A 26026-nucleotide genomic window follows, 5' to 3' on the forward strand; every position below is an offset into this window, starting at 1 on the left:
TACGTGGTACAGACTGCTTCTCAAGTTATGTAGCACAGACGGAGATAATGAATGTAAAAAATGACCGGTGCATTGGGACAGTTTTGGGAGCATATTGAAAAAATCACAATTTCTTTATTTATTTATTATTAATAGTTTGATCAACGTCCTTTGTTCTAAATATACTTACGTATACGTTGTGGCATACTTCCTGTAACTTTTTATCACTCTTCCGGCATTATAAGCTCCTATAAAACTTGATTATACGTTCATAAAGCTCATTCATGCATTTTAGTACAGTTTCATAGTCATTAAGCCTCCTTTTCACCAATGATGACATGTTTTCCGTAGTCTTTAAGCCAGAATATTGTTCAGGCCATTGTAAAACATTATAAAATCGTTTTTGAAGGTACTACTTTACTACTTTCGGAGTATGCTTAGGGTCGTTGTCATGCTGGCAAATCACCTGATGACGTTGGAAGCCTACTTTATCGACACCATATTCTATCGTACACTCCAACTTACCTTCCAAGGTCTCTTTGTACATTGCTTTGTCCATATTACCATTGGTTTTGCACATCCAACCGGCTCCAGCATAGGTAATGGCATTCCACAGCATGATATTGCATCCATCGTGTTTAACAGCAAGCTTCACGTGATGGCGTTTGAGGCTTTCCCCTGATCGAATCCAAGCCTAGGTGTGTCCATCCAAATTAAATCTATTTATTTTTGTCTCGTCTGGTCAAATAACGCGTTCCTAGTCATCTACTGTCGAGTTACTCTGAGCAATACACCAAGAAAGTTTGTTGCGGATATTCTTTGTACTGAGTAATGGCTTCTTTGGCTTCTCAATCGCGCCTAAGACTGACTTTCGAAGGACTTTATGAACTCTTTCAACACCTACGTTCTTTCCAATATCGTTTTCAAGACATTTGGTAACCTTCACAGCACTCGGAACACAATTTTTGGTGAGCTGGCGTACAAAGTAATGTTTGTTGTAGAACAGTAACTGATTGTAGTTGACATTAATAAATATAAGTCTTAATACAAGATCATAATTAAAATAAAATAAAATACAAGTTTATTTAAATAAGATCATACAATCAATTCCAATTAAACATGTTCTTTTAGAATATGTATTGTATTCATGAGAGTTCTTTGATAAGAAGACGTATCAACTAAAATAACCAAATCCAATCCAATGTCAGGAATATTGCTAATCTTTCACATAATTGAAATAACGCGTAAAATAACGTTATTCAATTCAGTGAGGAATTCCCAGAATAAAAGATAATCTATGACAGACATACAAAAGAACAAATGAAAAGTTTTCATAATCATAATTAGAGATAACACTTGCTAAAGTACCTGAATATTAGAAGAACGATAATAATAGAAGATATCAAGCCACTCACTCAATAAGATATAAATACCTGCCTTCAATTAGAATAATTTTTACTTTAACTTAAACTGAAATAAAGATCAGTCTCAAAAAGTACCCAAACTGTTTCTTGATCTTTGTTTTTACCTTTTCCTTTGTTATTTAAACCATTATATAACATTTTACTTTTTGAATTTTGCTCTTTATTTGAAATTTAAAATATGTATTGTTGTATCCACACAACTAATAAAGTGAACATTCATGGATAAACTTGGATACTACAGAATTATAGTCTAACCAGATCTCTATTAATAAACGTGAGAATTCTGCAATAGCCAATCTTGCCCTGTTGTCCTACCAGCGTTCTAAAAGACTATATCGGAACCTGATTACAACAACGGCAGTTCAATCCTATTCTATAATTATCGTTAGATCAATAGTTTAATTACTTCATTGTCCCTTGATTCGTCAAGTAGACAGCGGCTATTGATTATCCACTATCCTTCCTTATATTCTATATCATTCTTTTAACCGATCAATTGAAATAGCGGTAAAGACCCAGACATTCAAAAAGTATAAATACCCTCAATATTTTTTATTAATAAAGTCATATATAATCTTTAGTTTCACAACTATCGTCTTTTTGTAGTTTTTGTCTTCTATTTCATATTTGGCAAAACAGATATTTTTTTTAAAGTGAAGTTCAGTAAAATTATAAGAGGGGATATTTATATGATTATTATTTTTTTGTGTTTTTCTATTTTTTTTTTTTGTTTATCTTTAGGGACTGAGGTCCCTCCTTCGACTGAGTCCCTCCTAGGACTGAGTCCTTTCTTCAGCAAAAGTTACACTAACTGCGTCACAATAGCTTGTAACTTGTTGAACATGAACTTCATTAAAAGGAAAGCAACACAAATATCCATATATAGTGTAATAGCTTGTTTTCTATTTAGGCCTTGTGTATTTATAAAGAGTTTAAAGTAGTTTTGAATATGAAGTAAAGTTATATTTGAGTATTTTCTTGATAGGAGTGACCACCAGATCTTGTTTTAAAGTAGATCAGTCTTGATATAAAGGTAATAGTAGCTTGATATGAGCTTTAACAGTGATACAATGAAGATATTTGGCTTCAAGGGACTCGACTTGTTGTTGATGTTTAGTAAAATAGCAATAGTAATAAAAGAGATTTGCGTTGAATGATATTTATTTAAAAATAATCAAAAGTAAAGTATGTCAAAAGTAAGTTTGTCAAAAGTAAGTGAATTAATTGTTTTTATAGTTTTTATGAATTTTATAACATGCTTTAAATTTAAAGCATGTCTTGATTTTAATGCACCTTCGGGTCAAAATTTATAATCTGCATCCTTACAATAGAATAAAAAGATATGACACTATTGTCACACTGTATATCTTTAACTATTGTCGTGTCAGATCACGAATAGATTTTTTAAGGTAATTAACAAAGGTACAAGATAATTAATTGATTAGTAAAAAGCTAATTGTTTATTTAATAAATATAAGATCTATTTATACTATTTTATGTTTGCTGCGGTGGTGATGTTTGTTACTTGCAGTTATGATGTTGTAATTTTCTTTAATATATTGCTTGTTTGCGGGTTTAGGTTTTTAAGTATGTAAGTTTTGTCGATAGTGACCACCAGATCTTGTTAATAGTAGATCAAACTTGTTAGAATAGGTTAAACTCTTGAGGTTTAGGAATAGGTTTACAATGAAGATTATTGACTTCAAGGGACTTCAGTATTTAAAATAGAACACAGACCAAAGGGTTTCAATTGAACGCTTGATGGATTTATTGTTTTATAAAATAAAGAAAATATAAAAAGAATATAAAATTCAAAAGTAAAGTGAAGTGAAGTGAAGTCAAAATAGGGATAAGATATAAGGGTATTTATATGTTTTTGGTTTTTATAATTTTATGTTGTTTTTGGTTTTCAAGCAAAAGAGTTGATACTCCGTTTTCAAATAGGTTGTTACGCAAAAGTTCATTTTCTAACTGGCGTGGTACTAAAAAAAAACTTGACTGTATATTGTTATTTTGTAGTATGGTTGGTTTAGTTTGAGTGTTTTAGAGAAGTTTTTCTTGAAATTTTTAAAGTAAGGTACTGTAGTGACCACCAGATCTTTTAATTAAGATCAAATAAAGGTAAAGGTAAAAAAAATAAAGGGATCAGGAACTTTTATGAGAAGGTTGCCTGTTTATTGAATAAAATATATAAAATAAAATGTGAGTAGAACTGTACTGTCCTTTTTCTTCATCTAAATAGTTGGGATATTTATATTGTTAATTTTTTTTTTTCTTTTTGACTTTTTTCATTTTTTTGACTTCTTTCATTCTCTTGACTTTTTTCATTTTTTTGACCTTTCTCATTTTTTGACTTCTTTGTCACAATATCTTTCAATGTTAATACTGAAGACACTGCGGTTGCTAATTTACAGTTGAAAGTCCAAAAGAGATAACTGTTGTAATAGCTTGTTTTCTATTTAGGCCTTGTGTATTTATAAAGGGTTTAAAGTAGTTTTGAATATGAAGTAAAGTTATATTTGAGTATTTTCTTGATAGGAGTGACCACCAGATCTTGTTTTAAAGTAGATCAGTCTTGATATAAAGGTAATAGTAGCTTGATATGAGCTTTAACAGTGATACAATGAAGATATTTGGCTTCAAGGGACTCGACTTGTTGTTGATGTTTAGTAAAATAGTAATAGTAATAAAAGAGATTTGCTTTGAATGATATTTATTTAAAAATAATCAAAAGTAAAGTATGTCAGAAGTAAGTTTGTCAAAAGTAAGTGAATTAATTGTTTTTATAGTTTTTATGAATTTTATAACATGCTTTAAAATTTAAAGCATGCCTTGATTTTAATGCACCTTTTAATTTTTGTGCCTTGCATTAATTTTTATGTACCTTCGGGTCAAAATTTATAATCTGCATCCTTACAGAAGCCCCCACCGATATGATGTTCGTCCTCGAACATTTTTTCATTCTTACACCAAGAGTCTTGTTCCCTGAGTTTTCTCATCATTGAGCGGCTTATAATATGGTTTGGTAGAATTGATCTGAGTTGATTGTTTTTCGTAGTAACATACATATGTTGACTTTTCTTTTCATTTGTTGGTCTGGTAAACTTGAGATGTGCCCATTCGGCAACATTATGAGCAAATATTCTGATTATGGTTCTCTTTTGCTTGTTTATCTCGATTTCCTCTCGCAATAGCTCTTCATACCTTTTGAAGTTTTTCATGAACTGATCCTGATAATGGTTTGCAAATTCTTGATTGAATTCGTATTGGTTACGGCATTGTTCTAATAAGTCATCCCAGAAGTCAGCCATGTTTTGAGTTTTTACAGACATGGGAGAAGAAGATTTGAGATCTATTTCTTCGTCCATTTTTTGAAATCTTTGCATTATCCAATCAATATATCCTTGGCGATCAGTATCGCTCTCTTCAGTGGCATACCGTATCTTATAGGGATTGCCTTGTTCTTTTTCTTGAGTAGAGAAGTATGTATTAAGAGCCTCCCTTGTAAGCTCCTTTCCAAAGGATTGATACATATCCCGGAAGTGCATTTGAATGGTTATGTCCATTTGTACAGGCAAGACATCTTCTTTTTCATCAGTTAAATCGACGAAGATGGTTTTGTTTTCTGAATTCATTGCCACAACTTTGTTTTTGAGGTATTTCGATGGTTTGTATTATTGTTAAATTATTATTTTTTTTGATTTTTCTTGGTATATTATATAGTTTTTTTTTTTTTTTGTTGTTATTTATTAGAAACATTCGTCTTGATCTAATTCTATGGGATTAGGAACGCGTCTTGCATTATCTGTAGACCACTGCACTTTTGGGATTGCATATATTTTAAGCCTATTTCCATGAACTCTTCTGATTCTATTGTCATCTGATTTGAAGCTTTTAATATGATAGGTCCCCTTTCCTAGAATACTATGTATGATAAAGGGTCCTTCCCATTTGTCTTGAAGCTTTCCTGACCACGACGTAGCCATATAATCCTTGTATAATAATACGATGTCACCTAACCTGAATGGGGGTTTAAGTTCCTTCTTTTCTTCAAGAATCTTATTTTCGATAGCTTTCTTTTGGGCCACTTGTGTCTGTTTGATAGATTGTGATGCTTGTTCGCGCACCAAATTCAGGTTCCTTATTTGGTGAATTGTTCTATGCATCAAAGTGGCATCAAAGCTTGGTGTTTTAAAGCCGATAATTCTATGATTGTTATCAAATGGTGTTTTCGGTTCATACCCATACATTAAGAAGAATGGGCTTTGTTTTGTTGTAGCTTGTTTGATAGATCTATATGCAAATAATGCAGCAGGTAAATACAGATGCCAGTCTTCTTTTTCTTCTGTGGATCTCTTTTGAAGTATTTGACCAAGTGTTCTGTTAAATCTTTTTATTAGCCCATTACTTTGTGGATTGTAAGGAGTAGTCGTCTTATGTATAATGGAAAAGTTATGACAAACAGCACGCACTAATCCGCTTACAAAAGGTTTTCCATTATCTGTGACTATAAGAGTAGGACAGCCATGTCTACTAATAACTTCTTCATATAGAAATATGGCTATCTCTGAGGCAGTTTGTAATCTAAGTGGTTTTGCCTCTACATACTTGGTCAGGTAATCTATGGCTGCAACGATATATCTGTGTCCTGCTCGAGAAGCTTGCACATGCTTTACGTCTATTGCTATTCGATCAAAGGGTTTGGGTGATACTGGAACTGGATATAACTCTTCATTCAATCGCTTTTTTCCATAGACTTGACATCGATGACATTTCTGTACATAATTTAAAATGTCTTGAGCCATGTTTTCCCAGTAATACCTGGATGCAATCTTGTGTAATGTGTTATTATATGCCAAGTGTCCTCCCAAAGGATGTTGATGGTATGCATATAACATCTCTTCAGCTTCTTGTTTTGATAAAACTTTTCGTATTATACCATTTTCCGTATTATATCTATATAATATACCATTATAAATGGTATATCTTTTTGCGTTTTGTTTAATGTATTTTTGCATCTTTGTTTCTATGCCACTGGGCAGATTTTGTTCTTGCAGGTATATCTTCAAATATTTGATTTTATCGGAATTCATTGTTGTTTTCAAGTTGGATTGTATAAATTTGTATATTTATAGTATATTTGTTTGTTTGTTTGTTTTTTTTTTTTTTTTTTTTTATTTATTATTATTGGTCAACTACCCCCTCCCTTCCTCCATGTAGTTCAGTTAAAATTTAATGAGTAATATTGTTATAGATATGTTTAATATCCAAGACGTGATAAGAAATCAGCACTTTCATTGACGCGACCAGGCCTATACTTTATCTCGTATTCATATTCTGATAAGATGGCTATCCAACGTGCTAATATTCCAGTGGGATTTTTGGCTTTTAGAAGTCCAGTTAATGCAGAGTGATCGGTCATAATGGTAAACTTCTCTCCAAGCAAATATGGTCTAAACATTTTTACTGTCCATACTACAGCCAAACATTCTAATTTGGTTGCAGCATAATTTACTTCGCTGGATTTCAGGCTTCGACTGGCATAGATAACTGGATGTTCTTTTCCATCTGCATCCAACTGTGTGAGAATACAACCTAAGCCTAATTTCGATGCATCCGTTACCAAGATAAATGGCTTACTGAAATCTGGCCTAGATAATACTGGTGCTGTTGTAAGTAATCCTTTGAGTGTTAAAAAGGATTGTGTTGTCTTATCAGTCCATGGTATTTTCTTCAATGTCTTGGTTTGGTCATGTAGCGGTCGTGCTATTGCCGCAAAATTCTTTATAAATCTTCTGTAATAAGAGGCTAACCCAAGAAATCCTCGTATTTGAGTCACAGTTTGAGGAATAGGATAATCTATTATTTTCTGTATTTTGCTGGGATCGGTTTGGATTCCTTCTTTTGTAATGATGTATCCAAGGAATTTGAGATGATTCTTAAAAAAGAAACACTTTTCAGGATTTAACTTCAGATTTGCTATCTTGATGCAATTAAAAACTTGTTCCAGATGTTGTAAATGGTCATCGTTATTTCTTGAATATATGTTAAGGTCATCTATATATGCGACCAAACATTTGTTAATTAATGGCCGAAAACATAAGTCAATAAGTCTTTGGAACGTGGCTGGTGAATTGACCAGTCCCATTGGTAAAGTATTGTAATGGTATACACCATATTTCGTCGTAAAAGCAGTAAGTTTTTTGCTTTCTTCTTCCAAAGGCACCTGGTGAAAACCTGCTCGCATGTCTAAGGCTGAAAATATTGACGCTTTTCCCAATGTATCTAAGAGATCGTCTATTCTAGGCAAAGGATACGAGCCTTTTTTGGTAACAGCATTAAGCTTTCTATAATCGATAACCATCCGGTATTCTCCATTCTTTTTCTTTACTAAGATAACCGGGGCCGCCCAAGGACTATTTGAAGGTGATATCACACCGAGTTTACAATATTTGTCAATTTCTTGTTCTAAGTATTTAGCTTCAATTGGGCTCAATCGATATGGTCGATGGCTAATAGGTTGAGTGTCTTGTTCAATAATGATTTTATGTGTAATTATTGATGTGTTTCCGATCGTATCATTATTCCAGTCAAATATGCTATAATACTTTTTCAGTAATATTCTTAATTTCTTCTCAACAGCTTTATCCAGGTTTCCAACTTCTAATTTGGTGTATAATTCTGATTCCAAAGGCTCCTTTTCTTTTTTATTTATACTGGGGGATTCTTCTAAATCCATCACGAATAATTCTGGATTTGATAAGACATCATAAGCTTTAACGTTTGTTTCTTCTTGTAAATCTATTTCCTCCAATATTCCAATTTCTTCAAAGGGGCAAAGGAGTATATGTTCTCGTGTACGATTATAAAGATGTATTTCTATTGTCTTTCTGTTCATTATTAAATTTGAAGATGAATCAAAACATCCATATACATATTTCAATTTTGCATTTGTGATTTCAAAGATATATTTGATATTTTTGTTTTGGGTTTTTGCTTTATCTATTACCAGCTTTTTTGATGAATTTGCTGAAATATACAGTCCATTTCTTCCTGCTGTAATATAACAGATATCTTTTAAATGGTTAATAACCATTTCCTCTTGGCCATCATTCTCTAATACTAGTAACGATTTTTCATCATTTTCTTCATCTTCTGACTCATTTAAACTTGAACTTTCTTCTTCTGTTTCATTTTCAGAACCTTCTTCAGAAGAATTTTCTATAGTTTCATCTTCAAAATGCACTTGTTTTACAAGATGTGAGTTTGTAGTGCTGACTGGATTCTTGTAAGTTTGTTTGTAACTAGAGACTTGTGGTAGTTTCTCATTTTTACGTAAAAATGATATTTCCAATTCTGCATTCTTGTTCTTATATGTTACTTTCAATGATGAAGTATTAAAATCAATTCTTGCTTTAGAGCGATTAAGCCAATTATTTCCAATGATAAAATGACTAGGACAGCTAGGAAGTACTTCTACTGTACATGGAATGATCATATTTTCCTTTACTTGAATTGGTACATCATAGATTATTCCCAATGCTGGCTGTTTAGTCCCATTTCCTAACGTGAACACACTTTCCGATGAAGCATCTATTTCTAAATTTAAAGCATCTGCGAGAGCTTTTGACATACAGGTCTTTGCTGCACCACAGTCTACTAACGCCCTAATTCTTTTCGATCCTATGCTCACTTTAGAATATACAGCGGTTGTACTGTAGTCTTCATTATCTTCAATTACTGCAATTGTAGTTTTATCGGGACTTATTGTTCTTTTTTGTTGATTGGGTCTGCATGCCGTGGTAAGTTGTCTTCTTAATGATGGCACGGTTGTTATTAGATCTCGGACGGTGATATTTGCTGGTTTATCCAACACGTCGGCAGCTATATCATACAATATTTCAGGTTTTCTTCGTTTAATTATTTTTTTCTTTGTAGGTTGATTGTCTTTAATTTCTATCGGTAATTCAGTATCCATGTCCATGTTTTGATCTGTGGTGATTTTTTGTATAGGTGGTTGATTTATTTCTTCCATATGTCTTCGAGTGGTTACTCTTTTCGTAACTGTGGGCTTTTCAGGTTCTTTTCTTTTTGATGAGGCTTTCCCTTTACTATAAGGTGCTACCCTTGATGAAATCACTTCTGGAGGTCTGTCAGGTCTAACAGCAGCGCACAATTCATGGTTATATGGATCATATTCTCCTTCAGTGATTAAGGCATTAAGATGGTGTTGTGAAGTTGGCTTGTTAATGGGTTTAGTATATTGATGGGTGTTCGATTGACCATTCTTTTGATTGTCAAAAGCAATCGACCCCATTAGTTTTTTGAGTTTTGGGCTTGATTATTTGTGTCATCTCTAGGAGGATAACGTCTGTAATTTGAAGGCTCTTCCCTACGATTATAATAATTGTTACGGTAGTTGCGTTGGTTATTCCTATTTGACTGTGGATAATATGATTGTTGTTGTTTGTTGAGTTCATTTCTAATTGTTTCTTGAATGAGAGTTACAATGTCTTGTTGATCAACCTTATGAACGCTAGTACTTTCTTTATGTCTATTGGTTTGATGCTTGTATGAAGGAGAGTGATTGATATCATTGACGACATCCATAGTTGTCAACTGGTTAGGACCAGTGATAATGTTATGAGCAACGTTTGATTTATCCATCCTTTCGTTCATACGCGCATTACCAACAGGAATATATTGAAGCATGCGTTCATCGGTATCAATAAGATCTATATTATGTTTATAGATCGAAGCATGATTATAGTATGTATTGTCGTCATTGTATATTAACGCATTATTAACATTTCTGGGAAGGAAAGGGTTGTCCACTATGGCAATTTTTCTTGGTCTGTTGGCATTCCACCAACCTTCTGCATGAACTGTCCAGTCTTTGAATGTGCGAGAACTGCATTGAATACAAAATTGTTTTATTTCTCTGAGGAGCCCCGCACGAAATCTACTTTCAATAACTTCTTCGCTATCTATGTCTGCTAGATCTGCTGCTTCCCTAAGACGTGCAAGGAAGATTTGCGGATGTTCCTGCTCACCTTGGAACATTTCATTGAACTCCAGTTCATAAGTTTGTATGAGCTCAGGAGTAATATAATGTTTTTTTAATTTTTCTATTGCTTGCTCGTATCCGATATCAGGCTGTTCTTTAAGAATTGTTCTTTCGAAATAAACCTTGGCAGCACGACGCAACTGGGATTTGAGAACGATCAATTTCCGGGCATCGCTATGGGTATTTGTAATTGCCAAGTAAGAATCAAGGGTTTCTTGAAAATGTCTAAAATCTTCGCCTTCATATCCGTAGAATTCAATAAGACGGGGTCTGAAGCCTTGAATGGCGCTTTGATTATTGACAGTAGCCAACACGGTTTGTCCTGATTGTAATGAGGCCATTGTATAGTCTTGATGTTGTAAGTATTGTTGATATATATGTTTCTTCTTTTTGTTTGTGTAGTAAGTGTTGGTTGATAATAAACGTTTGATTAATAAATTTGCTTGATTTTTCCCCTCGTAGTGACCACCAAATGTAATAGCTTGTTTTCTATTTAGGCCTTGTGTATTTATAAAGGGTTTAAAGTAGTTTTGAATATGAAGTAAAGTTATATTTGAGTATTTTCTTGATAGGAGTGACCACCAGATCTTGTTTTAAAGTAGATCAGTCTTGATATAAAGGTAATAGTAGCTTGATATGAGCTTTAACAGTGATACAATGAAGATATTTGGCTTCAAGGGACTCGACTTGTTGTTGATGTTTAGTAAAATAGTAATAGTAATAAAAGAGATTTGCTTTGAATGATATTTATTTAAAAATAATCAAAAGTAAAGTATGTCAGAAGTAAGTTTGTCAAAAGTAAGTGAATTAATTGTTTTTATAGTTTTTATGAATTTTATAACATGCTTTAAAATTTAAAGCATGCCTTGATTTTAATGCACCTTTTAATTTTTATGTACCTTCGGGTCAAAATTTATAATCTGCATCCTTACACTGTGTTACATTCTAAAAATGTAACAAAAGACGTGACACTATTGAGTAAAAATAAACAATTAAGAGTAAGATAATTCCAAGTTCCAGCCCGACGGGGGGGTCGAACCCCCAACCTTGAGATTAAGAGTCTCACGCTCTACCGATTGAGCTAGCCGGGCTAATTGGTTTTGATATGTGCTATGTTTGTGAGGACCGCCTCTTTTTTCCAAATGAAACACCGATGGGTCCGGGAGAAGATGACCGGAATAGACTAGAGTATGGACCGGAAGGTTATTTGACCCTGAGTGGTGGTCGTGCTGAGACTGAAATGAAGGTGGAAGTTAAGGGTCCTAAAGAGGGTCCTTATCCTAATGCTTGATCAGTCGCTAATGAAGATGGTAATGGTGGCCTTATGTATTTTTGAAGAATAATGGTGGTCCCATTAAATTGTAGATGTATACCGGAGTGGCTAGCAGCTAATGAAAAGTATAAAAGGATGTTTGATTTTTATTGAATAAACGATATACAGTCTTCTCTTTTCTTTTTATTATATTTCTTTTTTTACACTTACTTTACGCCTTTAAAGTCAATACTAGTTCTCTTTTCCTGGTTACTGTTTTAAATTTCAAGCTATTCAAGGTAAAGCATAATCAGGGGAAAAGCATATATCAGTTTTTTCAATGCTTACATAAAGGAAACCGAACCAACGAGCGGACCTGTACACTGCAAATAACTGGAGAAAGTAAGCGTTCAGTTTTAGAATAATTGAAGGCAAACACGCCAAAGATCATGCAAACACACGATATTTTATGGATGTTTTAAACGTTTTTCGCGGCAGTGCAGTTAACGTTCAGTATTCATTAAGAGAGCAAGTGGAAGTCATTTAGCATTCTTTTACCAGAGCAGTCGACACGTTTTACTCAATACTTGCCAACGTTTGGGCAACGAATCATAAGTTTTAAAGCATTTCTTTATTTGTCCTTTTGTTCTTTTATCGACCGCTCATATTGCCTTATATGCTTCTTTATTAACCACTCATATGGCTTTATATACTTCTTTAACAACCACTCATATTGCTTATATACTTCTTTATTAACCATTCACATTGCAATAAATATTGCTTCATATATACAAAAAAATAGGGATTTGGTTTATAAAAATAGCTTTTTTTTTATTTAAATAAAATAATAATAACAATATACAGTATTTCTTTGCTCGTAGCGTTTTAAAAGTTTGCTTGACTTACCTAATGTCATCAAAATAGCAGCATCTAATCTAAAAATACATCGATTAATTTCGTGGGACTCAAAAAGTTCTCACAAGAAAAAAAAAAAGAAAAAAAAAAAGCCAAGCTCAAGGATGCAAAGACACAAGGATTCAAGGTTTTAAGGACTTGGGCACTCAAAGCAAAAGAAAAGACATCAGTACTTAAGAACCAAAGCAAGGACGAGAAAGAAACAGTAAAAGGCCAAAGCAAAGTAGCACGTATCTATAATAATTATTAGCTATCGAGTATACGTAGTAGAAGTAATAGTACCTTTCTTTAGATAGGCCAGAAGAAGACTAGCTAAGCATATACCAACAAGTAAAGAAAAGGGAAGCAGCACGCATCTATAATAATAATTAGCTATTGTGTACATGTAGCAAAAGTAATAGCACCTTACTTTAGGTGAACCAGGTAAAAAAAGACACTAGCCAAGCTTATACCAACAAGTAAAAAATAAAGAAGCAGCACGCATCTATAAAAACTATTAGCTATGAAGGATACTTAATAAAAGTAATAGTACCTTGCTTTAGATAAACCAGGAAAAAGAAAAGAAAAAAGCAAAGAAAGAAAAAAAGACACCAGCCAAGCTTTTACCAACAAGTAAAAGAAGAAGCAATGATAATCCTGGGAAAGAGATTTTATAAAGACCATTTAAAGCATCAAGAAAGCAACCATTACGATTTTACTAAAGTACAAGTATCATTAGAACAGAAATAGAATATATATAATATTAAGAACTTACCTTTTAGAAAGAATGTTTTTTTTTAAAAAAAAAAAAAAAAAGGAAAAAAAAAGGAAAAAAAAAGGAAAAAAAAAGTACTTTTTTTATAGCATCATTTTACCAGTGTTACAATTACCTACTATCGATTAAAAACAAGTTTTCTTTAATATGGTTTAACTATTGAAACACTCAGAGAGGTTATTCATAAACAGTTTAAATTCTTTTTTTTATTATTATTCAAATGTAATATCTTTAACTATAAAGGCTTTTTCTTTTTCTTTTTTTTTTCTTTGCTTTTTTTGTAAAACAAATAAAAGCATCACCTTACTTTGTATTCATTTTTAGTTCATTTTGTACTCTTGTCTTTTTCTTTTTCCCTATATTATCTGTTTTAAAAAAATGTCTCGTCGTGTCGCTACCCCTATCAACGTTCCCAGTAATGCCCCTAAAAGGGCAAGAATATCTTCAAGCATTACTGGATCATCATCCACTGCTGCGCCGTCCCCTTCTCCTGCTCCCACTGCTGTTGCGTCTTTTGACAGCTTTGAGCCTTCTCGCCTTCAAGGCCCAGTTGGCTCTCCTGCTGTCAGCTTGGCAAGTGGCCCAACCCTTGAGGCCATTTTTGCTCAGATGCAGCAGCAAGAGCAAATTCAACGCCGACAGGAGGAGAATCAACGTCGGCAAGAGCTGAAGATTGAGCAGCTAACTCAATTGTTGCAACAACAGCAACAAGAGCAGCAGCAGCCTCCCCAACAGCAGCCTCCACAGCAGCAACCTTCTGAGGTCAAAGAGAATAAGGCCTTGACAAGTGTAATTTAAATTCAAAAAACAAATTAGCATGTGCAAAATAATAACAAAAATTTTTTTTGTACCTTTTTGAACCATAGGCTTTTATATTGAAGTACTATAGAGAGCATTTGGTTCCTCGTGGTGTCACCTTTGACCTGAAGGAGGTCTTGCGCTACAAGCAAAACGCAAAGGTCAGGGATTTGCTTGTAGCAGCTGCCAAGAAGGAGCCATTTTCTGCTGGCATTACTGTTTCTGACATGCGCAGCATGGTCAGAAACAAATTCAACTACATGGTGAGAGAAAGTAAGGGGCTAACGGCTACGTCAGAAGATTCAACGCGTCGTAGTCGTGTGCATGCAGTAAGTAATTAGTATTTAAAGATTGAAATATATAGTGTTTCAAGTACTTACATTACTTTTTTACATTAGAAGCTCGCCATGAGGCGAAATGCTTACAATGCGGCCCCTGAGGAATTTGAAGCTCGTTTTCCTTTTGGAAAACAAATTCTGATGACCGATTGGACGTCAGAGGAAGAAGATGGTCCTGAGGATGAACATGGTCCTGTGTTTGTAGTAAAAAGACCACTATTTCGAAGCAAAGCAGTAAGTAATATTTTTGTAATAGTGTTTATTTTCTAATATACCTTTACTTAATCTACAGGTGGACGAATTCCATGCTGTTCTTCAAAAAGCATGGAGGAATTCCTTGTCGAAAAAAGGCACCATCAATAGAACAAGAAGGGTGGTGGAATACTTCGACAAGGAGTTCCCTACAAACCTTGACCATGAGGATTATCCCTCTTGGGCCTTTTCTTCCCCTGGCCTTGGCTTTTCGGCTGAGGTCTCTGGCTCTTCCTCTTCTGCTGCTGCTAATCCCATGCAGTAAGCGTTTACTTTCTCTTTTCCTTTTTTTTTTTTTTTTTGCTGCCTCTTTTGTTGTCTCTGCAAATTGAATAAAATCTTTTTTTTTTAAAAAAAAACAAATAACAATAATAGTCTAATAAATGATTCTTTAGTAAAATATATAATAAAATAAATAATAATAATAGTAATAAAAGAAGGTTTGAATAATTTAGCATAGTTGTTACATATAAATTCGTCTTGGCAGAGCGAGAGTAAGAAGGTGCTTATCGATATATGGGCATACAGCAACAGGATTGAAGATTCTATAAATTGGAAGTATGCTGTTGCTTGAAACTGGATCAAATTGGTTCTTCCACACTTGGATGCCAGTACCATCGAAGGTGGGAAAATGTTGAGTCGCATGGCTGTACCAATTGACGAATGCAAAATAATGAGTTGAGTTGTTAAATGAATGACTGAAAAAGTATGATATTTGACCAATACGTAATTGATTGTTCATAAAGGCTTGAATGCATGATGATGATGAATGATTGTCTGACTGTTGGTAGTGTTGTCCAAGCAAGTTAATTTTTTTGAATGATTTTATAGTTGTACTGATTGTATTCATAATACAGTAGCGGACAAAACTGGTGCACAAAACTTTTTTTCAGCTTTTAACTACCATTACTTGCTCATGGTAATCGAAATAGCTATGAAACTATATTAGAAGAAAGATATACTAGCCATTGTAATTTATGTGCATTCTTAGCATGACATTGTTAAAACTGAGCGAGGAACATGCTTTTTATTTATAAAATTTTACATTTTCTAAAAACCGCAAAAGTGGCTAAAATCTAAGACTTTGTATAATCATCTCATCTCTTGATATCATCGAATATTCTTCTTGGCATATGCTAGTAGTATGTGTGTATATCATTTTCAATAAAAGAGCCCAGCTCTTTAACTATTCTTTTCCAAAGATAATCTACCCTTTTTGGTCTAGTGTCGTATCGTCATAGCTTTGCCTTCAATTGCCACCGGACATGCTTAAGAAGGCTTAAGCCGGGATTAGTAGTAACTAACCTCTTAGCACAGAAGCCCTGTTATCAAATATTGAGTTTGTGGCATGCCTTGACTTGTGCTTGGTGTCATTGTCATGCTGAAACGAGAGATTACGATATTTTAGACCACTATACCCTAGGCTTTTGTGGTATGTGGTAAGCAAAATACATGTGTATACCTATGACTTTATTACAGCATCGTATACTTGACACAAATATCTTGGTCCTCAATATCTAGTACAGCCTTAAAATGTAACAGAGCAACCAGCATGCTTCATTGTTTGATCACCGTAAAAAGATCGCTAAGGTTGCTCGACTTGCTTTCAATATTAGTGTATACTATCTGCACTCATAACATTCATGTTTTTTTCATTGCTAAATATGATGGAATTCCAGCCCTCTATAGTATGCGATGGTTTGTCGTGATACCACTTTCATCGCTTTTTTTGGCTTATACAGCTGATGAAATTCTTCGATTCCTTAGTTCCAGACTCAAAATCTAGCTTCCTACAGTGCCTTTTGACTGACAGTTTGCTAATACTGTATCCTAAGAACCTCAAAAAGAGCTGAGCATCAGAAACTGTGCGTAAAGGTCCTTGTCGAAACTTTAGGCGGATGATTGCATTAGTTATTTTGCTGACTACGACCTGTCGACTACCATGGTCACAAGCCTTGATGTTCTTTTCTTCCTTTCTTATCCTGTTGATTGTCCATTTGGAGATTCTTGCTCTCCTAAAAAGATTTGCTGCCGTACGAACTAAGTGTATTCGAAATCTCAGAGATTCGCGCTTACAGTTACTTATTTTCTTAAGCATATAAGGCAAGTACTTTGTCATAGTGAATAGGGTGAAAACAAAAGGGGGAATTCAATGGGAAATACAAAATAAGCATGGGTTTATGTATTTTTCAAGAGCCACTAAAGCTCACTAATATACTGTGAAATCTGAAAGCAAACGGGAGAGATACGAGGAAAATTGAAGGAAGGCTAGACAAGTACTATATTTTTGGCGAAAATTGAAATATTCAGAAAATCACTAAAAATGATCTTATGCCTGAGGGATGTCCGACACAGTTCCCGTTTACATATCTTAATGTATCTTTTAGACTGCCTTTCAGATGGTATATGCCACAAAAGTCGCAGACATATGGCGGAGATGCAATACTGATTTTCATTTTTGTGCACCAGTTTTGTCCGCTACTGTAGGTATTTCATAGGTATCCATATAAAAAGTTTGTAAGGCTTCATAGTGTTCAGGGCATAAAAGTTCTTGTTTGTTATTAATTTTTGAAGGAAGGGCTTGTGGTGGCAGAGGCTCACTACCAGTAATCGTCAGGTTAAATAGACTTGGCCCGTCTATGAATTGAGAGTAATCAAATGGCGTTAAACCACTCTCGTCATTCGTAACCTCGCCTATTTCCTTTATGAAGTTGATCAGTAGGAGCATGCCTTGATCGTTGTTGTTAATGAATGTAGGTAATGAATGTATTATATCTTGCGTATGAATGGTTTGAGTAAGCATAGTGACATAGGTGGTTTCGAAGCCTGTCTTGTAATTGATATTTATCTTTTTGACATCACCATTCAATCGTTCAAAACCATAAAGCCAAAAGGCATAGGAGGGACCAAAGTCCAAAAAGCATTCTTTCAAATGCATGTGCATATGTATATTAGGTGTTATACATGTTTTTCCATAGAGTTGAACACAGGTCTTGCCGAATTCTTTAAATAAGGAGTGTGCTGTCTGAATTTCATCTGCTGTGATTAAAGGACCAGTCACCAACCTTACTGCTTCTACATATCTGATCCAATTGATGAAATGTTCACCGATTAATCTTTGTTTTAAGAGAAAAGGCGAAAGCACAACACACCACGTTCTCCACTCATCAGCCTTCATATTGCTAAACGTACTTTCAATCTTGCCTTTTTCGTTTTTTTTTTTTTATAACAAAAAAATTAGTGTTCAGATTCATAATAGTACAAATTCTTTTATACTTGTATACCTTTAGAGATTTTACAGTACTGTGAAGGGATAGCAATTGAAGCTGATTCATCAGCCATGGCTTTGAAATCAGCTGTTGTAAGAAGCCCGTGATCTACCCAAACTTCAACCATTCTTTTTGGCGTACCTAGAAATAAATTGTGCATGGGATCAACGGTTGTCAATCTCACGACATCAAAATACTCTAGTCGGTGAAGTTCACTCCATTTACTTCCTGTGTCCGTCTGCAGGGTTCGCTGTTGCGTAATGTGAGTAGCATTTAGCCAAGCATATGCTTCTTGGCGCTGCTGGGTATTGTTTCGCAGAATCCAGTGCTCATCGTCAAAGTCAGAAAAATCTGGCTTCGTTGAATTTGCACCAGTACTGATTCGCGAAAACACAGTCGAACATTTGTTACAGGCTTTGTGCGCGGATTGACCCCTGAACCCAGCTACTTTGCGAGCTGCTGGTATATCACAGTTAACGGACATCAAAGCAACACGTACCATTTCACCGTTTCTGTTCTGGTACGTTGGCATCATTATACCTCCGTACAAGGTATTCAGCTCTGCAATCATTGGTCGCAAAAAGTTTTGGAGCTGGTCATCCGTGGGCTCGCCAGGCCCAGGAATCATACCAACCAGGATGATGTTGGAAACCTTCATCCTAGAACTCCTTGGAAGGTTGTTAATCGTGAGATATACACCACCACAAGAGTAGTGCATACCATCACTAGGTTGAAACCAATCAACGTTCAATGACACCATTAATGATCGTCTTTTACTCACAAATGGCTCCCCAGCTGAGTCGACCATCTCATTCCAGACTCGACCATCATAGATGTCATACAACACACCTTCCTCCACATATCGACCTCTCCACTGTTCAATCTCTGTTTCAAAGTTCGGACGGACAAAGAACTTCTTGAGATATTTGCAGATAAAAATTTGAGAATTAAAAGGAGATAGTACTTGAAAACTAGTGAATGAGTCTCTATGTAACCTCTTTATTAGATTTCAAGACGAGAGAGAGAACCCATTTAATCAAACTACGCCTTTATATAGGAAATAAAATTATTCAGGGACCGAAGTGAGTTCAAGGTCAATTTTAGTATTGAACTTGAATAATATAAATATTGTATATGGTTAATATTGTAAATGAGTCTTAGAGAATATGTAATATATAATATTATGTATTCAGTACTTGTTATTTTTTATATAAGATTTGAGTAATCTCATACGAATAATAAGTATTTAATGGGGTAAATACGACATAGCCCCCGACCAGTATGAGATTACCTTAATGAAAATCTCGTGACTATTTTGGTTTTTTTTTTTTTTTTTTTTTTGTAAATGAAAAGTAATTTACTTATGAAGAGATTTAAGTCGTTTACTGGGACGAGTGGCTGTGGAAGGAGTATCACAAGCGTTGTTAGTTGGAGGCTTATTACGACGAGTTCTTTTAACAGGCCGTGCTGAAGAACCAACATTAGATTTAATTGTGGATTTTTTATCAACCAAATTAGAATTATTTTCATCATCAGAAGAGAAATGTTTCATAGCAGTACTTATAGTACCAGATGGAGTGGATTTTAGTAGTTCAGATGAAGATGGAGAATTGGTAATTGGAGCATTTTTTGGAGGAATATATTTTTTACCAAGATTTTTCCAATAATTGCGTAGTGTGTTAGGGTCATTAAACTTATCTGCAGATAGCCATTCATCCCACTCACTGCTATAGTTTTTCCAACGTACAAGGTACTCACGGTTTTTTGGAGGGCCACGATGGTTTATAACTGCTTCGATTTCGAAATTTATGATTTCATTACCTTCATCATCCAGTTCGATAACTTCTTCATTAGAGATTAATTTCAGCTCAACGGAAGTGTAGGCACGAGGCATAAGGACACCAGTTTCGTCACGTAAGATATAGGCATTTCCTTTATTTTTACGTACGACAGTATATGGTCCTTCGTAAGCAGGAGCGAGTTGACCAGATTTATTTGGAATACGAACCATGACATGAGAGCCAGGTGCATAATCAACAAGCCTATGAGAATCATTGAACTTTGCTTGTTCAAGTTCGATTTGTGCTTTGGTTTTATTAACGATAGCTGGGAATACAATATCAGTCATATAATCAATGCGTTTCATGAGCTCTTCATGAGACATTGGTGGTTTATCTTTAACTTCTTTGAGCTTATCTTTGTCAGATCGAAAACCATAAGGTTCGTTCATTTTACGTGCGAACATAAGAGAGAAAGGTGTTGAATTTAACCGTTTGGATATACGATTATTCATAGCAAGTTGAATAGATGGAAGATATAAATCCCAATCATTGCCAACACCATGTGTGGCTTTAGCCAGTAATTTTTTGACTGATTGTACAGTACGTTCACTAATTCCATTAGCAGATGGGTGTAGAGGAGTGATGAATCGATGATCATAGCCCATAGCATCAGCTAAATCTTTGGAGAGCGAGTTCTTAAACTCTGTTCCATTATCGCTTTGGAGTTTTGTAGGAAAACCCATAGTTGAGAACACGTCAATAAGAGAACGTAAAATTGTATCTGATCTTTTATCAGGTAGAGCACGAAGTATACAAAAGCGTGTGCAAACATCGATAATAACCATAAAGTAATTATTATTGTAAACGGAGGTAGTATGCATAGGACCACCAAGATCAATAGCATAATGATCACCAGGATAGTAGCTATAAATGCTACGTAGAGGATGAAAGCCTCTTTTTTCTATATTATGCTTCATACAATCTTTGCATTGCTTAATGAATTTAATGCAATCACCTATCAAGTTAGGCCAATGGATACCGTCATTATGGAGACGTTTGACCATTTGTTCAGCACCATAGTGACCAATTTTATTATGGGCATCTATAAGTAACTGTTGGTGCTCAGCCAAAGGAGGTGTAAGATAATCCGAATATAATGGCTGTGCAGATTGTACATAAAACAAGTATTGATCATTAATGTTATAATCAATATCTCTTATATCAGTATTTTCTTTAACTTGTATGATGTCCTTTTGTGCATCAGAAGTTGTAGTTTCTTGAATTACTGAAATAATGTTTATAGCAGCATTGTATTTAGAATAAGCTCGATGTTTTTTCTTTGTATTAATTGTCTCAGAAATAGCATGATTCTGTCTATATGAGGATAATCTTTTGCCTTTTTTAATATCACTTTCATGCTCGAACGTATCCTTTGGCGGATATAATCTGGATAGTTTGTCAGGTAAGACATTTTCCAAGCCGGGAACATGAATGACACTAAAGTTATAGTCAAGAATGACGTCAAGCCATTTAATAAGCATACTATTGGCATTCTTTTGGGAATGAATATAGCATAAAGCTTTATGGTCAGTGTATAAAGTAAATCGTGTGCCCCATATGAATTTATGAAATTGGGTTAAGGCATAAACTACACCAAGCAATTCACGCATTGTAACACTATAACGTTTTTCGCTTCTTGACAGGGAACGGGACATGAAACCAATATATCTTTTGATTTTAGATATTTCGCCATTAGGTTTAGTCACTTCGAACTCTTGATATAAGCAACAACCAGTACTGTAATCTGATGAATCAGTAGCAATACAAAATGGTTTTGACAGATCAGGATGGGATAACATCAATTCTGAAGACAAAATGTGCTTGATACTATCAAAGTGCATTTGATGCTCTTTTGTCCATTCGAAAGGACCTTTAACTTTTTCATCATGACAACGCAAAGCATCTAAGGGAGCCATGAGAAGTGCAGCGTTAGGAGTATGTTGTCTAAAATAGTTGACAAATCCAAGAAAACTTTGCACTTGCTTTTGAGTAGTAGGACGAGGCCAATCGAATATATTTGTTAATTTTCGGGCATCAATCTGCTTTCCTGAGGCAGAAATAGAATATCCCAATAAATAAACGGCTGATTTTGCCAAATAGGTCTTTTCAAAATTAATTTTTAAATTAGCATCAGTTAATATTTGTAGCACTTTTTTAACATGAAGAAAATGTGCATGTATGGATGAACTGAATATACAGATATCATCCACAAAACATTTTACATAAGGAAGATCTTTAAATAATGTTAACATTATACGAGAGAATAGCTGACTTATTGTAGATATTCCAAAAGGAGCACCTCTATACATATATTGTAAATTATTGGGCGCAGTAAAAGTAGTTTTAATTTGATCATCCTTATTTACAGGAAACTGATTAAATGCAGATTTTAGATCTAACGTGCTAAAAATGACTGCACCAGACATAGAATTGAATATATCGTTAATTAATGGAAGTTGATGATTATCAACTGGTAAGACCTTATTTAACATTCTAGGATCCAACACTAATCGAATTTTATCAGTCTTAGTGCCGTCTAGATTTTTTTTATGAGTTACTGTCATAGGCAGATTCCATCCAGATGGAGTTGCTGGAATGATAATACCTTCATCTAACCAACTATTTATTATATCCATTACTTTAGGCTGTAAAGTATATGCTATTGGATATTGTTTTATATTGGCAACATAATCTTTTGGCGTTGGGAGATGTAAAACAGCCTCTTTAATATTACATAAAGAATTCTTATTTAATTTTTTGTTTGCTTCGATGTATGGTTTAATAGCCATATCAAAAACTTTTTGTTCTTTTTCTGTACCGGCTCGTGAAATATTTGGTTCATAAGCTTTATCTAGAATAGAGTCGTCTAATTCTTTTTCAGTACTTTTATGTTTGACTGCTACATTCATTAAATGAATGGAAAGTTTAGGAAGCAAATCTGTTCCAATAAGAATTTTACAGTTGTAAGAGGAAGCATGATCGTCAATAATATCAAACTTATGTTTAATAATGAAGTCAATGTTGTCATATTCGACATTCACATAGTCAACAGATCTCATTCTGGGAATTTGGTCGCCATTTGCTAAAACTAGGTTACCAGGAACTGAATGAAATTTAATATTATTGTCTATTGCGAATTTTTTATTCATGACAGAAACACGTGCACCAGTATCTATGATACCATAAGTGTTCACATTATTAAGCGTGATTGGAGTAACAGGCGAATAAGCCACATTATCCGATTCGAATAGACTATCATCTTCTCCAACTTTGTTATTACGAATGGCAAAGACATTTTTGTTATACTCTTCATCAAAACTAGCATTTATATTTTTATTTGAACAGATTATATTTCTGTCATAATGTTTATATAAAAATTCAAATTCGTCATCGGATGATTCATTTAATTCATAAGATTGCGAGGTAGATTCATTATTACTAGGAGATAAAGATAAATCAGTAACTCTGTTTTTAGGAGATTTATTTGTTTGACTAATGCTAGTGATCGAGTTGGATAACTCTAAATTGCTAACAGTTTTGTCATTTCCTTTAGAAGAATTACTTACAATTTGTTTGCCATGTTTTCTTTTGACATATTCAAGTCTTACAGAACAAGATGAGTAATGACCAGGAGAGTACTTGACAGTCTTACAAAATGTGCATATACCTTGCTTTTTTAAATCTGCAATTTCTTGCTGAAATTCAACAGACGATTTGGAAGCTTTTTGGTTTTTATGTTCACTTTGATGTACCATTTTTCTTTTTTTAGTATTGGCATTATCATCATGTTCACCGTATTTCTTGGTATTTTCTTCCTTTTTCTTATCCTTTAGGATGTTCAACAAAGCAGATTCCAAGTTAGCCATTTCTTTAATGAGAATTGACTCAAGAACATTCCATTCCTTAGGCAGAGGAATAGGTAAGTTGCGAGTTGAATAAACACTCTCTCCAGTGGTATTGGAGCTAGCAGGGACAAGAGAGGGAAGATTTCTTGTGATAGTAGCTTGGACCATTTCTTGAAACTTGACAGTGTGAAGCCTCGAAATGAAATGTCCAATCAAGAAAGTGTTATCATGCATATTGACCTTTGCACCAAGAGAGAAAAGACGATATCGATCCATTGCTTGGGTCAAAGTTTCACAACGTTCTTGCTTGAAATTAATAAGGTTTTTAAACCACATCTCTGGTGTAGTTTGTGAAGCAAGATCGAAGCGTTGTTTCAAGACTTCTTTTGCCTGATTCCAATTCAAAGCGGTTTTCTTATCCATACAACGTCTTTTGATGAATCGTTCGAACCAATCATGGTCAGTGTCACTGTCAGACTTTTCAAATGAAACTTCCAGGTAGTGTAACCAATGATCCTCTATAGATATATCATAATCCAAGAATTTTCTTTGGAAATCTCTAATAAACATATCCAAAGATGGTTCATTACTTGGGTTGACGTTTTTATCACCTTCCCGAAGAGTGAGCTGATACAGAGCACTAGCAGTAGGGTTGACATTGAACCTTGGAATTTCACGGCTTGGTATAAGTCTATCCTTGGGTGATGAATTTTTAGATCCATTGCCCTTCAACTCATGATTACGCAATTCAAACTGGGAAGCAATAAGAGCGTTAACATCATTTAAAGCTGATACAGCATAACTCAATTGCTTCTCGTTTTCTTCAAGTAAAGTTAGCTTATTTTCTAAAATAAAACTCGCTTTATTATTGTTTAATTTTTCAATTAAATCAAAGAACATGGTTTTTTGAACCATCAACCTCTCCAAATAATTGGGAGGGTCTGAAGAAGGAACAGCAGGAGAAGAGTCAGTAACTTCACCCATCTCAACATCAGTTTCGATGGATGCATCATCACGAGGATGGATGGATGGGTTTGACGCTCTACTTTCGAGAGTTTCAAGATCCATTCTATCCAAGGACTTAGCTACTTCATCAGCAGAATCCTTTTCAACGTTTTTAGCAGGGGATTGATTAATAGAAGAATTCATTCAAAAAAATGAGATATTTGCAGATAAAAATTTGAGAATTAAAAGGAGATAGTACTTGAAAACTAGTGAATGAGTCTCTATGTAACCTCTTTATTAGATTTCAAGACGAGAGAGAGAACCCATTTAATCAAACTACGCCTTTATATAGGAAATAAAATTATTCAGGGACCGAAGTGTGCTCAAGGTCAATTTTAGTATTGAACTTGAATAATATAAATATTGTATATGGTTAATATTGTAAATGAGTCTTAGAGAATATGTAATATATAATATTATGTATTCAGTACTTGTTATTTTTTATATAAGATTTGAGTAATCTCATACGAATAATAAGTATTTAATGGGGTAAATACGACACTTCTTCAACGTTTCCACAATTGAGTTGTACGGGAACTCAAGGACGGGCTTCAAGCTGCTGCCAACAAAAAGTGAATTACCACATGGGCGCTCTTGTCTGTGTGGGTTGTTTGCAAACCTAACAAAAGGGCATTGTCGAGTATGTAAACTCCCTGTGTCGTACACACTTCTGCAAAGAGAACAGACAAGGAAACGGGAGACACCACTACTGGCAGAGGAATAATTGACCATGGTACGAGCAGTGGAGATCTTTGTAGGAATCTCCATGCCATGGCCAAGAGCACGAACGAAAAAGGAAAGAAAGACCAACAAGTCTTCACCGGCTTCAACTGAAAGGTGCTTTGCTTGGAAAAGCACAAGGTAAAGGACCAGGAGATACGCCAGTTGTTGGTCGTTGGTCATTTCTTCGTCCATGTCAACATCCATGTCAGCATCAATGTCGAATTCTAAATTTGTTTAATAAAAAAAAAGGGGTGGATTTATAAATATACCTTCAAACGTGCTTCTTTCGGTAGACGTGGTGGGTTGCTCGAAGATGTTTTCAAATCTTCTTTGTCTCAAAACTATTTTAATTGCACTTTAGTCTTGCTGCATTTCTTTAAGAAAATTGTACCTTCTCCAACTTTGTCTATGCGCTTATGAGTGTTAGCGGTTTTCTTTGCAATCCACTTGAATCCTTCAGGACAGTTGCTGCATTTGGTGCATTGGCATTTAACTTTGTTGTTGGTGGCGTTCATTTCAAAAAAAATAATATTCAGGATTTAGTAGAGGAATAAGATAGAAAAA

The 26026-nt window shown here is 34.5% G+C and overlaps 10 protein-coding genes and 1 non-coding gene across 11 annotated transcripts; 2 read left to right on the forward strand and 9 right to left on the reverse strand.

Annotated features, from left to right (window-relative positions):
- Positions 1-290: 290 nt before the first annotated feature.
- RO3G_15251 (uncharacterized protein) lies at positions 291-1541 on the reverse strand (the record flags this gene model as incomplete). The annotated part of the gene is made up of 5 exons (XM_067669835.1): positions 291-331; positions 505-657; positions 760-1019; positions 1208-1274; positions 1508-1541. The coding sequence occupies 5 exons, from the start codon at positions 1539-1541 to the stop codon at positions 291-293; spliced, it is 555 nt and encodes a 184-aa protein (XP_067525936.1).
- A 2753-nt stretch (positions 1542-4294) lies between these two features.
- RO3G_15252 (uncharacterized protein) lies at positions 4295-4771 on the reverse strand (the record flags this gene model as incomplete). The annotated part of the gene is made up of 2 exons (XM_067669836.1): positions 4295-4412; positions 4608-4771. The coding sequence occupies 2 exons, from the start codon at positions 4769-4771 to the stop codon at positions 4295-4297; spliced, it is 282 nt and encodes a 93-aa protein (XP_067525937.1).
- Positions 4772-5152: 381 nt separating this feature from the next.
- RO3G_15253 (uncharacterized protein) lies at positions 5153-6208 on the reverse strand (the record flags this gene model as incomplete). Its single annotated transcript, XM_067669837.1, has 1 exon — positions 5153-6208. One exon carries the CDS (start codon positions 6206-6208, stop codon positions 5153-5155), a length of 1056 nt encoding a protein of 351 aa, XP_067525938.1.
- Positions 6209-6663: 455 nt separating this feature from the next.
- RO3G_15254 (uncharacterized protein) lies at positions 6664-9036 on the reverse strand (the record flags this gene model as incomplete). Its single annotated transcript, XM_067669838.1, has 3 exons — positions 6664-7262; positions 7578-7915; positions 8012-9036. The coding sequence occupies 3 exons, from the start codon at positions 9034-9036 to the stop codon at positions 6664-6666; spliced, it is 1962 nt and encodes a 653-aa protein (XP_067525939.1).
- A 683-nt stretch (positions 9037-9719) lies between these two features.
- Positions 9720-10811, reverse strand: RO3G_15255 (uncharacterized protein; the record flags this gene model as incomplete). Its single annotated transcript, XM_067669839.1, has 1 exon — positions 9720-10811. The coding sequence occupies one exon, from the start codon at positions 10809-10811 to the stop codon at positions 9720-9722; it is 1092 nt and encodes a 363-aa protein (XP_067525940.1).
- Positions 10812-11488: 677 nt separating this feature from the next.
- RO3G_19190 lies at positions 11489-11561 on the reverse strand. The gene has a single exon. It is a non-coding gene; the product is annotated as a tRNA-Lys (tRNA).
- Positions 11562-13769: 2208 nt separating this feature from the next.
- On the forward strand, positions 13770-15229 carry RO3G_15256 (uncharacterized protein; the record flags this gene model as incomplete). The annotated part of the gene is made up of 5 exons (XM_067669840.1): positions 13770-14180; positions 14258-14518; positions 14588-14761; positions 14820-15040; positions 15208-15229. 5 exons carry the CDS (start codon positions 13770-13772, stop codon positions 15227-15229), a joined length of 1089 nt encoding a protein of 362 aa, XP_067525941.1.
- Positions 15230-16721: 1492 nt separating this feature from the next.
- On the forward strand, positions 16722-16823 carry RO3G_15257 (uncharacterized protein; the record flags this gene model as incomplete). Its single annotated transcript, XM_067669841.1, has 1 exon — positions 16722-16823. The coding sequence occupies one exon, from the start codon at positions 16722-16724 to the stop codon at positions 16821-16823; it is 102 nt and encodes a 33-aa protein (XP_067525942.1).
- Positions 16824-17231: 408 nt separating this feature from the next.
- Positions 17232-17957, reverse strand: RO3G_15258 (uncharacterized protein; the record flags this gene model as incomplete). The annotated part of the gene is made up of 1 exon (XM_067669842.1): positions 17232-17957. The coding sequence occupies one exon, from the start codon at positions 17955-17957 to the stop codon at positions 17232-17234; it is 726 nt and encodes a 241-aa protein (XP_067525943.1).
- A 1448-nt stretch (positions 17958-19405) lies between these two features.
- RO3G_15259 (uncharacterized protein) lies at positions 19406-24883 on the reverse strand (the record flags this gene model as incomplete). Its single annotated transcript, XM_067669843.1, has 1 exon — positions 19406-24883. The coding sequence occupies one exon, from the start codon at positions 24881-24883 to the stop codon at positions 19406-19408; it is 5478 nt and encodes a 1825-aa protein (XP_067525944.1).
- A 318-nt stretch (positions 24884-25201) lies between these two features.
- RO3G_15260 (uncharacterized protein) lies at positions 25202-25654 on the reverse strand (the record flags this gene model as incomplete). Its single annotated transcript, XM_067669844.1, has 2 exons — positions 25202-25358; positions 25404-25654. 2 exons carry the CDS (start codon positions 25652-25654, stop codon positions 25202-25204), a joined length of 408 nt encoding a protein of 135 aa, XP_067525945.1.
- Positions 25655-26026: the final 372 nt, after the last annotated feature.

The sequence above is a fragment of the Rhizopus delemar genome, genomic scaffold, assembly GCF_000149305.1.
Source record: "Rhizopus delemar RA 99-880 supercont3.15 genomic scaffold, whole genome shotgun sequence".
Taxonomy (NCBI): domain Eukaryota; kingdom Fungi; phylum Mucoromycota; class Mucoromycetes; order Mucorales; family Rhizopodaceae; genus Rhizopus; species Rhizopus delemar.